Source organism: Aythya ferina (assembly GCF_964211825.1).
Source record: "Aythya ferina genome assembly, chromosome: 10".
Classification (NCBI taxonomy): Eukaryota; Metazoa; Chordata; class Aves; order Anseriformes; family Anatidae; genus Aythya; species Aythya ferina.
The window spans coordinates 5,808,955-5,825,405 of record NC_140306.1 but is presented as its reverse complement, the minus strand read 5'-3'; the positions used below and the strand labels follow the sequence as shown (position 1 = coordinate 5,825,405).

At 36.5% G+C, this 16,451-nt stretch overlaps 1 protein-coding gene across 2 annotated transcripts in view; it reads right to left on the bottom strand.

Annotated features, from left to right (window-relative positions):
- The window catches only part of SUCLG2 (succinate-CoA ligase GDP-forming subunit beta), a 112,738-nt gene that overhangs the window by 76,000 nt on the left and 20,287 nt on the right, over positions 1-16,451 (bottom strand). For both annotated transcript variants that reach the window (XR_014696397.1, XM_084530756.1), the window contains exon 2: positions 14,976-15,117. Coding sequence is in view for 1 of the 2 variants with exons in the window: in XM_084530756.1 (XP_084386882.1) it covers positions 14,976-15,117 (142 nt within the window). In the remaining variant the exon portion in view is untranslated. The remainder of the gene's footprint in view (positions 1-14,975; positions 15,118-16,451) is intronic.

The following is a 16,451-nucleotide window of genomic DNA, read 5'->3' as shown; positions in this document are numbered from 1 at the left end:
TTCCAGAATTATTACAGAAAAATGAAAGTCTATGAAAATGTTAGACACTTTTTTTTTTTGTGTGTGTATTTCTTAATTTCTACCCCCATTTTCCTGGTGTTAAACTTGTCCCCCTAGAGCTCTCCTGGGTCCTATGGCTTGCAGTTTCATTCTGGTCTATGGTGTTAAAGTGATTCTTCAGCTTGTGGAGTCCTTTGCTGGAAAAATATATGACGTTCACATTGATGGTTTTGTCTTTCTCACTTTAATATCCATACACACAAAATCTACCTTTTCATATTTTAAAAAGTGGTCCACAGGTCCATCTTGATCTGAGTTTGCTATATGTAGTGCCTTTTACAGACATTAGATAGCAGTTCTTTGCTCTCTTTCTTAATCCTAATGTAGTTTTGTCCAGTTCTAGGTTTGCATTTCTTTAACCAAGCTTTTCTGAGTTATTCAATGCCATGGATCTCCAGCATTAGACTGTACTAAAGCTCCTGGTTTTACTCGTTGGTTTACAATTCTAGTAAAATATAAGTAAAGCCAACAGAACATCTGTGCTAATCTCAAATGCTGTGAGCTTCGTCCACGTCTCAATGAAGACAGGATATAGTTATGGTTGCTTTTAAGAACAATCTTCAGTCACCAAAGGAAGCAATGACTTCTAGCAAACAAAATGTTACAGTCCATTTCATACTTTCACATAATTCTCAAAGATAAACCTTGTAACTTCATCAAAGGTTCTGAAGTTCCTCCACACTCACCATGCATTCAGCAAGACCCCTGGATATCTTGCAGCAGATAGTAATACCATCCATCATCGTATTCCAACAGTAGCTGATCATTAAATGAGAAATACTGTGTACGCTAATGGAGTAGCTATTAAATATATATTTTAACCCACTGTCACAAAAATTACTGTATTATTAATCCTTTGAATTGCATTTACAACTTGCATTTCAGAATAAAGTGCTGATATCGGCAAAAAAACATTAAAAGGCCCCCTAACACCTACACGTATTATCAGTTCTAGTGGACTGCAAACTTGCTGTGTTGTCTGCATGCATTCTTTTAGATGCTTAAAGAAAGCTGAGCTCACATACTACTGAGCTAATGCTGAAGCTCCAGGAAAGCTGAGGACACGTGCTCTCACATCTGCTCACTCAGAAGCATGAGAAGCTCCTGTCCATGGCCGGCTGCAGCATGCAGCCATCCAGCTGTTCCCCTTGACTGCTCCAGTCCTTTTAATCTCTCTTTTGCTGTGAATTTGGGAAGGCTTACACAGCTTTGCCCAAGCATTTTGTTCGAATCAATTCAGCATTTGATTTGTCACACAGAACTCTATTCAGAACAGTCCGGTGGAGAGCATACCAAACGCTGTGTAATTGTGACCAAACGGTCTGTAGCGAGGCCAACCACTGAGAAATTTAAACCCAAAGAATACAAACTGTGAGTCTCCTTAAGCTATGTGATCCTCCTCTTTAAACCCTGCAACAAGGAGAATGCATAGGACAACCAGATTTAGTTACACACACACACACAAAAAAAGCAATTTTTACGTCCACCAGGCACACGTGGCAGTCTCAATTACTATTGGTGCTGACCTGGTTATTTAGAATCTTACTTGCCTTCCTCATGCACTATCCTGTCCTGTGTAGACCTTCCCCAGCCCTTTGAGGATAGGCACACATCCTGCTCACCACTTCTAGCAGCTGAGCATTCGCATCTCAACCTCCAGTCACTACCTCTTAGCAAAGACATAACTATATATGTTACACTCACACTTAACGTTATGCAATCTGGAAAACCTGAAGTTAGCCTACAAAAATGGGATGCAAGGGCAACAGGGAGGCATTAGCTTCTCATTTGGCAGTCAGCATTTACAGGGAAAGATGCATCTCGACATGACGTTGAAATCAGCAATGCTCAGTTTCACTTAGGCTTAGTGCAAGATGAGCTCTGCAGGGACTCTGCAAGTAGGTATTATGCTTGGAACTTGAATTCTATGTATTTTAATGAAACTGCATGGTCCAAGCATCTCTGAGAGTGAGCAGCCCTATGAAATTCCAAAATTTGCAGCTTTCTCAATTACTCACAAATCAAGATAGTTTTTCTGGCTAAAAAATTAAAATTGCAATAAGCAACAACTGTGTGTGCAAAGACAAAGGAACATGCAGGTGATTTATGAGTTTTGAACCTGTGCTGAACCTGCAGAGGGACTGACATAACAGGTGAGCAAGTACATCTCAGATGTTCGCATTTATGCATGATGCCATTCAGCTACTGCTCAGCTTCAGATGAGCAAGATTGTGAACCAAATCTGTGTTGAACTTAGCAGCAGCAGAGGATTGTATCTATACACAATCCTTGCAACCATGGTCCAGCTGAGAGACCTAAGCACCAATCCCACAGACCCTACTATGAATTCTGTAAAACAGATTAATTCCCTGACATCCTAACAACTATTAAAAACTGGTTAATATTTTATTAGCTTAAGGGCAGCAAGTTGCTTTGAAAAGAAGAAAAAAACAAAAAAACTGCAACTCTTGTGCAGTCACTCAGTCATGTCTGCCTGGTTTACGAATTTTAAGAGGTAACTACTGAAAAAGAACTTTACAGTATATTATTACTTTCTTCTACACTGCAGAAAATAGTTTTGGATTTTATTGAAGTGTCAGGTATAGAATAGGGCAATTTTTCTCTAAGAGTCAGAATTTTTGCATTATGCTTTGTTCATGCTTCTGCCGTCTCTTCCACTGCAGCTTTCTCACATGTTTAGACCTTCTACTTAAGAAAGTATAAACTATATATTCATAAAACAGTGGCCACAGCTTACTCCCAGGATGTCTCCTGTGATATAATTTACCTAATATAATACAAGAGAAGGGATTTTAAGCAGCTAAAACAATTCATAGAGAGACAAGAGAACACACAATTAATGCTGCCTTGCCTGCTGTTAACTGCAATAATTACTTGTTAGTTGTGTGGGAAGGAATGTAATGTATCCTATCATATAGGCAAGGGCTTTGAGCAACCTGGTCTAGTGGGAGGTGTTCCTGCCCAGGGCAGGGGGCTGGAACTAGATGACCTTCAAGGTTCCTTCCAACCCAAACCATTCTATGTTTCTCTGACTATTTCGGTGATGTGCTCCTGTTAAATTACGTCTGAATCCAGCCATTAAAAATCTCTCCCTAGTATTTAACCTGAGTGGTTTACTTCCTTTCTTCATTAGCCTAGAGTTTGCTGAAGGAACGCTTTGTGCACTTGATGGAAGTTTGTATGTATCACTATTTATAGGATAGTTGATGTCAAAAAGTGTAAAAAATAGCCATATATCAGAATCCATAACATTCAAATTCATAAAACAGAAAAAGCTGTATGAACATTAGAGAATCAGGAGACTCACTGGGAAAATGGACAACATGAAATATGAAAATACATCAAATTGTTTTAATCCCAAAACTGTAAAATAACTTTTTTCAGTAAGAAGGTATCTTTAAGCATGTAGCAACTTCTCATGACTCAAAGAAACAACTATTTAAATAAATACTGTATCTGCATATGGACTTCAAATAGGAATGTCACTCAAAAGATAAAAATAAGCAAGCTATTTATAGTGCACGTTAATTACCATATTTAAATGGCACATTACTTTATGGTATGTGATGTAAGTTTGTATTTATAGTAGAAAATTTGTATAAGAAAATATTTTTTTGAGATAGTTAAACTTGCAGATCTTATAAAACAAATCATCCATGGTAAAAAGAACAAAAGGGGATGCTGGACCTGCAGACGGTATCAGGATTACTATTATGATACTCTTCAGTGGAGCACAATACTCATACACCTAACATGCAATGAGATCAAGACAGCCACTGCTCAGACACACAGATGAATGGCTGGAGGGATGAAGGGATAAAATTTGGCTGGGAGCAGAGGGAAGCGCAGTGAAGTAATGATGAATCTTCCCAGTGACTTTAATGAATTTAGAATGGGACTAAGCAAAGCAACATATTTTTCTCTTCCCAAAACACATTAAGAGCATAAAATAAAATATTATAAGATCATTCATACAATAAGAAACTAGACAGACTGGTCAAAACCACTAAGCCATGAAACTACATTTCTGATACAAAAGAACTAACTTTCCACATAAAGTTTCAGCTGTTCAAGCATTCAACTTCTTTTTTCCTCCTGCAGAATCAAATTACTTTGAACTTGTTTTGTCCCTGCAGCAATGTGATCCTCCCAGGTGTCCTTGCCCTGCGCCCTGCCTCCAGCAGCACCCGGTGCCCAACGTGCCCTCTGCTGCGCCCCAGGATGGCCGATGTGACTCTGGAGATGTATTCGGGGCTGGAAGTCAGTCTGGCCAGAAGATGAGGACAGCCACGGTCACACAAAACACCAGCAGCACCATGGCAATAACTTGAAGCAAGACTGTTGGATTTTATTTTTTTTTAAAACCAAAAATTAAGACCTTCTCCCTGAAGAAAAACAATTCTGCACATGCATCACAGTTACACTGCTGTAGCATTTCCTCCTCACTATCTCTGACCTCCTCCTCTTTTTTTCCCTTTCCTTTCCATTTTTTATTGTTTACTATTTACACTGTAAATATCTCATGGCTGCCTTACTTCCCTCTCTCTGCAAAAATCCTGGGTTGTTCTTAGGCATTTAGAACAATAAATATCTTTAAGATTTATAGCCTAACGTTTGGCTCTATTTATCTTACTCAGGTGAGTGGTCCAACCAAGCCCAAGGGAGGAGCAAGAAAAATGTTCTCCTTCACAGTGACACAGGAAACAATAGCTGCCTTCACAGCGGGACAGAGTAGAGTATACCACATATAGGTCACACGGTCAACTTTGGATTTTTCATAAGAAACCAAAAATCACTTAAAGAAGAGCACATCTAAAGTCTGGAACTAGAGCTGAACATGATTTTCACTAAATGCTTTTCATGATGACATTCTTGAGGGTTAACACCTCATTTAAAATATACAGTGATGCACAAAGTTAGATAGTATCTCCCCACTGAATCCAGCAGGGTTACAAAGGCACATTTCATATTCATGAGCGTGTTAAAATGTTTTACTCTTTTTAAACTGCAAATATTTGAAGATACGTAGATAAACATATTTTAAATTCACAGCACTTTCTCAAATATGAAGTAGCAGATTAACAAAATGTCAGATCATCCTCAGCTTCAAAAACTGTTCTATCGTTTTAGGTAAAGATTATCTACAAAAAAAAAAATCACAGCCTCTTATGATCATAGTTCTCAGCTGCTGGATGTTTTCAGACTATCAACTTGTAACTTGCTCCCATCTTTGAAGATAAAACAAAGCTCTTGCAAGTCATGCTAACCTTTGCAAAATACCAGTTAAGATTACTCCATAGACTGGATGAAGAAAAGAGGGAAAGGAAATCATGGTGTGGAGGCTGTGTGTTGTGAGCTCTGAGTGTTGTACAAGCTCAAAGAGATTTCTATAGCTTGGTTCAAAACCATGTGTTTTTATAGAAAATGTACAAGCAAATATCCTTACACATCAATCAGAGCTCATCCTAAAACACCACCTATTCCATAAAGACCAAAGATATAACAGATTTAACAGAAACAATTGACAGATCTAGAAAAAAATGCAATTTCTTTGATTGAATTATATACTGAAAGTGGTTATCTAACAATTGTTTGCTCCTGCTACACTGTGTCACCTGCGGGATGGTGGAGATCCGGGAAATTACGATGGCATCAAAGTAGGGCAATAACCAGAACTGCCACACTAAAATCTCAGCAAAAGAAATAGTAAGAGATTGAACAATAATTCAGAATTCAGATAAAGAAAAGCATCCAAGTTAAGATTTGTTCTTTCAGCACTATTTTAACTATTAATTTGAAGGAACTTAACACTACTCTAGCTTCACTGTTTGCGAAGTTTCCCAGTTTAATTCTCACTAAATTTAGTAGTGTTCCTCCTCCCCTTTATTGTGCCAGCCTTCTGAACCCCAATTACAAAAAAAAAAAAGTCTCTCCACATACCTAGAAAAATAGGTAATGAGATGATAACCAGAACTAATATCATATTTGTCCCCTTTGCAGATGAAACTCTGGACACAAAGTTTCAAGTTTTAAAAGGACCACAGTATGGAGGTGGGAATAAACAAGATACTTCTTCCAAGCAACTACTACCAAACTGCTGACTTTATGAAAGAGCTTTGCCAGTACTATAAAAAAGGATACAGTACAGATACTATAAAAAAGGATTAATTACAAATTATTCTTGTCTCTAGATGGTCATCATTTTGCTCTTAGAGTTCGTATTAATTTAACATAATTTTTACTACTAGTACTCCCATTAGAAAAGCTTAAAATAACACATATTACAGACGTAAGGGTCTACACTTTTGACATCCTTATACAAGCGATTATATGGCAACAGGCTGATCACCTACATGATACAGCACTAAGCAGTGAAGACCTATCAATCTGAGATTTGTCACCTCAAGTTTCTAACCAATAAATGCTATTGCAAAATTAATACTTAAAACACATCTTCTGCTGAGAGTTTATACCATGTAAACAAAAGAAGTGTGATTCTGCTGGTCAAGGTCAGCCCAAAGGTCACAAAACCAACAACATGGCCATAGTAATGAGGATCAGAGAGGAAAAACTGCAAACTGCCTGCTGAGAATTAGAACTTTTCCATTGCAAGTTTAACCAATAGTATGGGCAGTATTCATTTTAAAAAATATACTGAGCTCTAGTTAATATCAACACATTTATTTTAAAAATAAATCAGGCTTCATCAGAAATGAAAGAATTCTCAAGGAAGTGCAAGTTTTGTATGGTTCTAGGCAATAACCATTATTTTGTCCCCTATACTTTGTTAAAATACAAGAGACAACTAAATGGGTGGTAAGCCAAGCTGGCATTTCATTCAGCAGCAGAACAATTTATATCAAATGATTTGTATTCAGTTCTACCTTGAAACACATTCAGTGATGCAGTCAGTGATGGCAGAATCCTAAAACAAACAAACAACAGCAGAAACCACCACAACTCATTTATCTTCCATCAGAAGCAGACATTCCCAGAAGGGGATACACTGTGGTATTCGGATAAAAGCAGACACTATAAATACAGGTGATTTAAAAAAAAATGGCTATTTGGTGTCACAGATGGATTTTTACAACACTGCTTTACAAATTAAAAACAAAACAAATGCTTTATCACACCCTTTCCAAAGCAAGCCAGAAAAACAAGGAAAAAAAATAACTTCAGTTTCGGTAATCAGCCCCAAACATTTTAAAGCAGATGGGCATCTAGAGAGTGTAGAAGGTGTGATTTCTCTCCTTTACACAGCTGCTAGAGCTGCAGAGAAAACAATGTTGTTTAGTTTTTCATATCTTATACATAAAACGTGTCTAATGGTTCTGATTTTGTGTGTGAAAAAATGAAAATTTCATGCAGCTGCTTCTCAATTACACATCTGGTTATTGTTTTGCAGCTGCAAAGCTACCTTGAAGAACTATAAAATATGGTGTGACAAGTCTGGAATACATACCAGGAATCATATTGTACCTTCCTTGTGATGTGTTGAATTTTTACCACCTTTTAAAGTTCCTGTATCAAGAACTATGGCTTCTGTCACCTTCTTTTATAAACAAAATTTCACTAATGTATTTAACACAACCGAAATCTGTAAGTGACCACATTCTATGACAAACTTTAAATATGAAATTCAGTGCCCCATTTATGGAGTATTTTTTTCCTTTCCTTCCAAGTAGCTATTTTGGTAATTTGATCAAAAATCCAACACAGAAAACAATAAGTCAGCACAACATTAGTGTCAAACATCTGAAATGAGATTTTGATTTGTTAGCCCCCTAGCCATTACTCATATTACTATAAATCTATTGAATATGAAGACATTTGGTGACAAAGAATGGTTATAAAATACCTAACTACTGTAAGCAGTCTCAAGCTTGCATTTACTGACTCACTCTCAGCATGTAATTTTCTAACAAAGGGAGTAGATAAGAAACACAAAACAGATTTGCTTTTCATAACCATCCATTTGAAATTAACTATTTCGGTAAGTCCCCACTAGACATAGGGTCCCTCGAAGAATTTCCATACCTAGAATATTAAAAATGCTAAAATCTGTAATTTAACTTGAAACCATGAGATCCAAGAGCACAATGCCCAGTGGTAAGCTTTCACAAAATCTTTTACTAATTTTGTTTCAAAAAGAATTAAAACTCAGAATCACAGGCAAGCTACAAGTTTTATTTCTTTGTCAGTTTTTCTGGCATGCAGGACACAACACGTGGACATGATCAACAAACACACGTGCTACTTGTCAGCTCTCCCTTTTCCACATAGGTGCTAAGGGCTACCGTGGAAAAACATTGCTAAGCTGAAGAGGAAGAACCAGGCATGCAGTACAGCTAAGTTAGAGACCCCCCGCAGGGTTTACCGAACATAATACATTGCTAAAGTACTGCTCTGCTTAATATTTTGCTCCTTCTCATCCACCTCTGAAAGTTTCTTTGCACAAAATCCAGAAGAATGGCAGAGAATAAGCAGGAATTATAAGATTCATAAACCAACAAACCACACACACAACAAGAGGAGATAGCAGTAGTATTTTAGGGCTCATGTCCAGGGAGAAAGGTCCTGCTACGCAGTGGTGCAGAACAGCCGCTGCGTTTTAAATCCTCAAATGGAAACTTTAATTCCACCTTGAGAGTGCCTTTGTGTGGTTTAGCTCCCAAGACAGATTAAGTTAAAGCACCTAAAAGCAATCTTAGAGTAAATGAAGAATGTCCACAAAAAGAGCCAAGTAAAGAATAATTACTATACTCCAGCATTGCACTATAGCTGTATCACAGTAAATTCACCACGACTTTCCAACAAAATCCTTAGTAATGCAGGCTTCCATGAATACAGCCTTTTAATACCTTACCTACCTCTTCTGATCCTCCCTGATTTTTCATTCAGAAGATGGGGTAAATAAAATGGATAACTGACACAGTAATCATTAAGCCTCTCCCCCACAACCCCCCCAAAAAAAAAATAAATATTTAAACAACATACAAGATGTCACCTTCATAACTGTTAATCTAGTTTATCATTTACATCATTTTCATACAAGTGATATTTTTAATATTGTCGGCACAACTAAATTTAGAAAAAAAGTCCAAAAAAATCAAACCACTTAAAAGTGGACAAATATGGAGAAAAACATTTTAAGAACCGTTTACTAGTCACTATTTGTTTTCTATACAAAGAAAGCTTAATTTCCACAACTTGTCAAGTGGAAGTTCAAGCAAATCGCTTCAGGAAAAAAGTGAGTGTGTACAAATACATAGTGCCTTTTAGGCAGAATAAAGCTGTTGCATTAATTTGGTGTAATTGTTGCAGGATGAGATATAACAGATTTCCACACAGAAAAGTAAAAGCCTTCTCTCAACCAGAAGTCAGGAGATGGAAGATGGCATTAGGGAGAGACAAGAGACAAAATGGATACTATAAGGAAAAGGCTTTAAGAAAGAATAAGAAATTGGAAAAAGGACAAACAGCAAGAAGATTAAAACCACAGACCACCGCAAGTTTTGTGGAGCTTTGCAATGGATGATGAAATACATAAAGTGCATTCAGAAGGTGCCAATGAAACCAAGATTGGAAGTAACAAAATAATAACAGGTATTTCCTATCGTGAATTTGCAGCAAAATGCAGGTATCATCTAGTCTTGGATTTCACCACTTCGAACAGGCCAAATCCATTAACTGAAAACCTGATAAATGCAACAGAGAAATATTCATGCTCAATAATGTTGAACAGGGTCCAGAAGGAACTCATCCACCACTAGCTTTCTATTAAATTTAAAAGGTTGTTTTCTAAATACTTACCCATTGGAGAATAGAATCATATTAGTCAATAACTTATAGCATCATTTTGCCTGAAAGGACAGTTTTAGAAAGCCGTAATTTAAGTATAAAGAACTTTAATAAAAGCTGTCAGAGAATGTAAGAGGAGTTATGGGAGAGCAGTTTCTTCACAGCGAGCAAGCTTGTAGCACACAGCTCCACAGAACAGCGTATTTCAGCAACACGTGATTTTTAACCACATGCAGAAAGCAGAACCCAAGGGACTCTAAAAAATAACTAGTTAAAACTAAAAAGTACATTGGCTTTTTTCAGAGAAATAACATTATGCACGGGTGATAAATTATTGCTACACAGTAAACCAACCACACAATGGAAAGGAATGTGGAAATCACAGAAATGCAGGAGACAATTCCTCTCATACCTACCCTGTCAGAGAAAAAGGAAAAAAGGAAGTTAAAGCACGTATGCAAAGCCTATGATAACAGCAAAAAAGAACAGCTAAATAGCCAAAGAATTCACAGACTAAGGACTAAATTGAGCAAATCACTTAAACTTAACTTGAAGTACAAATGCTGCTCTGTACAGGATGCTCGCAGAAAAGCTCCTCTTGGTATAACAAAAGAGAACCTAAATTCACATTTCTAATCCCCTCAGAGAGGTCAAGTTCAAGGGTCATTTTTCCTAACATAAAATCTTAGATTAATTGTAGATAGCACTATCACCACCAATTTCTTCATAATCTATATAAAAAAAGCAAGTTACCAAGCTAAGGACCCATTTTTGATCCCTTCTAAACACACTGATTTTCAGGTGGTTTTCCCGACTTGCGTTGAAGATTAACTTTGAGACAAGGGATCTAAAACAGCTTCTAAAAAAGAAAAAAAAAAAAATCAAGTGTTTCATCTAAAGGAAAAAAAAAATCCCCAGGTGCTGAGATAGGAAGGAGCCATGATCACATGACTGAAAACTTTCAATATTCTAAGAAAATGGTGAATAATAGGTGACAGGTAAATGACCACATAGAAAGAGGCTTCAATAAATCCCTGCTGTTGTTTATAAAACATGTTTTACCTCCCCGGCCTGATATAAAAAGCCTGCCTTTAGTCCAAAGCTGAATTTTGAGTTCTGTCATGCATAAGGCAATAGAAATAGGATGTGCAGAGACTACATTTTCTTATATTCTACTAAAAAAAAAAAATAAAAAAAAAAAAAGAATAAAGGCCTTGCACTCAATTCAATTGCACTTCTCTGCGATAAGAGTGTGAACACTGCACCTGACTGATTCCTAAATGTAATGAAACACTCTAAGTGGCAATGGGCAGCACTCTATTGCTTTTGTTAAAAATCAGGAAAAGAAATGCATGCCAAGCTTCTAGCATCCATTTAGGATACTCAGCATTTTCAACCACCTCCATAAGTTCTCTACTGATTCTAAGAGCCAATTGACAGTACAGAGTAACACCCTCCAGCATAATTATAATCCCTTTCAGCTTTGTCCATCTACTAGTTTAAAATGAAGGTTCCCTTAATAACTTCGCCATCAGACAGAACGTAAAACAGAGTGCCCAAGTTGAAGTAGACTTAAGTGCCTCTGGTGGGGAAGGCTAGACAAAAATGGATCCTGAAATGATGCACAGTGCATCTGCCCAATCCAAGCAATGAAAATGCTCCCATCCTAATGGCATGGGTGTGTGTATACATAAATAAGATTTTTTTTCCTTATATTAGTACAACAGCATGCGAAAAAGGTGCAGCAAAAAAAGGAAATGCCTTCTCCAGATAAATAAATCCTGGATGTACCAAAGCATCAAGAGAAAAATCAGATCAAAAGACTTGAGTTAATACATGAACAGCCAGATTATCTTACAGTTCTAGTACCTCCATTTAACAGAGAGCAAAGTGAAATATTTGGGAGCTGAGCATTTGTCTGAAATGTAAGAACTTGTTTACAGATTGTGTTTCTTCAGGTGGCAGATCAAGCAATACCTTATTGATGTAGCAAAACAACACAACACCTTTTTATTTCACTCTTGAAAACTTAGGAATTTTAGCATGAAACAAAGTCATTTGTAACTGTGTTTCTTGGCATTCTATAAATATTGCCTTCTCTACAAGACTTACACCTGAAAATTGCTTAGCACGTAATAGGCACTGAATTCCTTAGAGCCTAATTCTGTATTCCTTACAGTACTAAACTTCTTTTGAAGTCAGTATTAGTGATGTCATTTTAATTTTCTTCACATCTGCCATTCTTATCTTAGAAGAAAAAACCTTTAATTTCATTAAAAATTCCTTATAGACTGCCTTTTGTACTGTTGGTAAGTTTTGAAAATATTTCCGAGAAAATTAATATTCAGTGTATTCGGTATACACATTAATAAAACAGAGCAATAGAGGAAATGAGCAAACTATAATAAAACTGCTGATACTGGATAAAGGTAAAGCCTTTCAAGAAAACATGCATTAACACTTTTCTGACAAGTGAAGACAGCAGTAAAAATGATCTGATCCCATCTTTTTCCACTGCATCAACGGGAACTTTAATAGCAAAACTGGTGACTACAGGCACAGTAATACATGCTCAGTCTTCTGTATTTGGCGGAATTGTGATTTTTTTTTTTTTTAATAAAAATTAACACTTTGTAAAGACTTCAGTATCAGCAATTTCTGTCCCATTATTTGTACCCCTCTAACACAGATATCCATGTGAATGACAATGCTATGAGACCATCGAGGGAAAATACTGCTTTTCCTATACGCAAGATAACATGCCTATAGAAAGAAGCTCCTTTCACAAGAAAAGTACTTAAATTTTGTATTGCACGTTTTGATAAAAGACAAAAATAGAATAAAGTTGAGTATGCTGGCAAGTATCCTTGTTTTCAGAACTGAAAGATAAGGACAGCTGCAATGTGGCATATAATATCAAACCCCCAGATTTTTGAGCAGTATTTGGCAAGGGTGATTGGCCTTTCCTTTCACCATCTTTCATTGCAGAATGCCTGTCTATTGAGAACATCCCAAAGCTGCCTCCATTTGTTATTTTATTTTGGAGTATTTTGTGCCTCTTGTAGGCTAAAGGTTTTCGTTTTGCTCCTAACTTTTTACTGGGCAGTTGTATATTCAAAAGACAACAGCCTGCATCACATCGTGCAGATAAACCTAAGTCTGGAGGATCAAAAAGGAGCTAAATCTGATAAAATCTTGAAACAACAAATATTACAGTAGCAAAACTTGTGTTCTGAGTGCTTCATTTTCAAAGTGCATGTTAGAAGGAAGACAGCATACTATCAGAATGATTACAAGGATGTTGTTAATTATTTAGTGGATTGATAGGGTGTGTCAGTCATGTCAACATGAAATAGCTTTCATACTGTAAACCACAGTTCTTTAATGCCCAGTAACGTACCATGTTTGAATACAATTTTATAAGATGAAGAAATGTATCACTGACTGGTAATTTTTTGAGGTGTTAGCAACCCAACCTAGTTAAAGCACACAAAATTTACATGATAGTTTCATTAACTCCAAAAGTTAGTTTTTATTTCTTTTATTTAAATGTACTTTAAAAACATATAGACTAAGCATTCCTGTGATTTGCAAGAGGTTATTTAAAATAAATCTAGCATCATAAAACAGAAAAGGTTCACTGCCTTTAATGGAGCAATTTATTTCTGCAAATAGTTATAGGGATCTAGAATAGTTATAGTTATTGGATAGACTAATCCTTTTATGAGCTCAATCATGAAGAGGAGAGTTTAAGCACAGAAAGATTTGTGAAAAACCTGCCAGAGTCTCACTTAGCATTTCTTGATTTTCTCAGATGTCCAGATGCAAAGAAAACCTCCAGTTTTATGAGCTTTGTTTTGTGTCAGCTTTTTACAGTTTGCCCTACCAAATGACCATAGCAGTAGCATTTAATGCTTTGTTTCAAATACATTTTCAAATATTCTGGTTGACATAAGAAGGTTTTGATTACTGAAAAATGTATCATCTTAATGATGTTATAGAGATTTAGCAAGCCATTATGCTAATCCTATTCAGCTACTTGAAGTCTGATGAGATCTTTCATACCAGTAACTGAAAAGCAGTTAACTAAGTAGCCTGCCTGTGCATTATGTAAAACATTCAAAATCTTCCTGTTGTTAGACAATTAGACTACAGCAATGTCTTTCTTCCGGCATTTTGATGTACGGTGTATTAATTTTAACAGAAGCTAAATTTAAGTGGAAAACTATGCTAAATACTAATATTAACTTTAGAAAAATAGAGAACTTTTTAACATTTAGAACATTTATGAATCGGGTGACAAGATGTACTTGAATACATTGTTTTGAGATAACAGATACTACATTATCTTCTTTCTCACCCATATTCTCATCCTATGTTTACTGCACTAAAACAAGGATATCACAGAACATAAATGACGTTCCAGAAGCATGGTTTTATCTCCCAGCCACTACCAAATTTTTTAGTGATAGTAGGTAATTGAATTCACCTTTTCTCATTCCCTCATATGGAAAAATATACATGTTGCCAAACACATGTATATAATTCCCTATTACATATTTTATTTCTTCATAGAAAGAACAGTTGAGGTTGGAAAGGACCTCTGGTGATCATCTAGTCCAATGCACCTGATCAGGTGCAGGGTCTGCTACAGCAAGTTACCTCCAGTCCAACTGGATTCTGAGTATCTTCAAGAGTTCATGACCTTTTTCTTCCTTAGCTTTTTAATAGAGCAAAATTTTGTTTGAAAACAACTTTCTGCAAGTTCATTTACTTTATTTAAGTTTTATCAAGTATATATCAGCCATTCATGATGTTATTCTCAATTCTGAATTGCCAAAATGACATAAATAGTATCAATTAAAAACTGCATGCTATACGTTGCCTACCTTTAAGAAAAAAAGTTCAGAAAAAATACTGCTGTTAAACACTGTTGTTCACATACGAAATAAATATTTATAGTCAGGATAATATATTAAACCTTTTCAATAAACCTCAAATTGAAGATTGTGTACAACTTATTAGAAAACAATTTATTTTCCAGATTGTTATCTGGTGAAGCAGATTTCTCCCATTATCAGTCAACTTACTTAGTCTCTGAGCAGCCTCCAGGGCATCATTTGCAGAATCAGCCACAAAGAATCTCTGAACTGTAACCCCATGGTCTGCCATTAGTTTTTTGCTTTGGTACTCCTGCAGATTCAGCCATCGTCTAGAGGTTAATTGAACAGCCTAGAAAAATGAGAAGGGAAAATAACATAATGCTCATTAACAACAGTTCATCAGACAGTCAACTGAGCTCTTCAGTCCCACGGTTATCTCAAGTCAGCAGTTGAACAACACTGTTTCAGAGAAAAGGTAATATACACATTGATTCCCTTAAGAGCATTTTCTTAACATTTGTGCATTCGAAGTATTCGGAAAGCTACAGAAGATTTTAAACCATGCAAGGTTCACTGGTGATCTCTGCTAGAAATAAAACGCCTCGCGTTTAATATCAACAAAGATTGGCAAACTTCATTTGAACAGTATTTTATTCTACTTATTCCATGCATATTTTCCAGCATCTCTGGGAAGAAAAATAACATGGAATTACCATTATCCTGTACTAAACAACATGTATGTATTTTCAGTGGTGTGTAACCCACGCTTGGCTGGTCACAAGTACATTTTGTTGAAGAAGCCAGCACAATCATGCAAGCCATGCAAGGCCAACAACTAGAAAAGAATTTACACCGTTCTCAATGGTGGGAGTCTCAACACACCAGCTTAGAAGTTTCTGCATATATATGTATTTATCATGGATACAAAGATACGGCAGAGTTATACACACACACACACAGACATCATATTTGCTAGTTTCAGAGGTTAAACCATTGACACTCTGGGCATCACTGGTTCATTGCTGAACGATTTAAAGAAACTACACTTTCTCCACAGGGGATGACTTGTTACAGATAAAAGCAAGAATTAAGGAGCTGTTAAGGAGCTGTTAACACCCTGTTAACATCACATACAGTTCTGTAATTGTTGGTTTAAATTCAGCAGCAAGCACAACAGACACTTTAGGCCCAGCTCTGAAATAACATTTGAAGTAATGTGGTTTTAAGGTTCTTTGTTTCTTATTGAGACCAAAAAATAAACTTTTTTTTCCCCCTGAAGATGTTAAAAACACAATTCTGCAAGTACTAATTCTTGATAATAATATGAATTCCACAACCAACAGTCCATGTTTGCATAGACCTAACAGATCCAAGTACATCTGCATTTTAGGTATCTCTCTGGGTCGGTGAGCCCCTCTGCTATCAATTCAAAGAAACCAGTCTGAAAGGTGTCACTGACTCCTGGCAATGGCAAAAACACTACTTATGCCAGCAAAAGATGCTCATCCCACATGGAGAGGCAAACTGTTGGCCTACTGGCAGAGAGCCCAGAATCAGCCCTCGGTTCCTCCTGAAGTTAAGGAGCACAGTATGCAAGTTAGCATTGCATATTCAGAAACGTCAGACAAAGGGGATTATTTACTATACTAATACTTTCATCTCTAACAGCACGATAAAAAATAG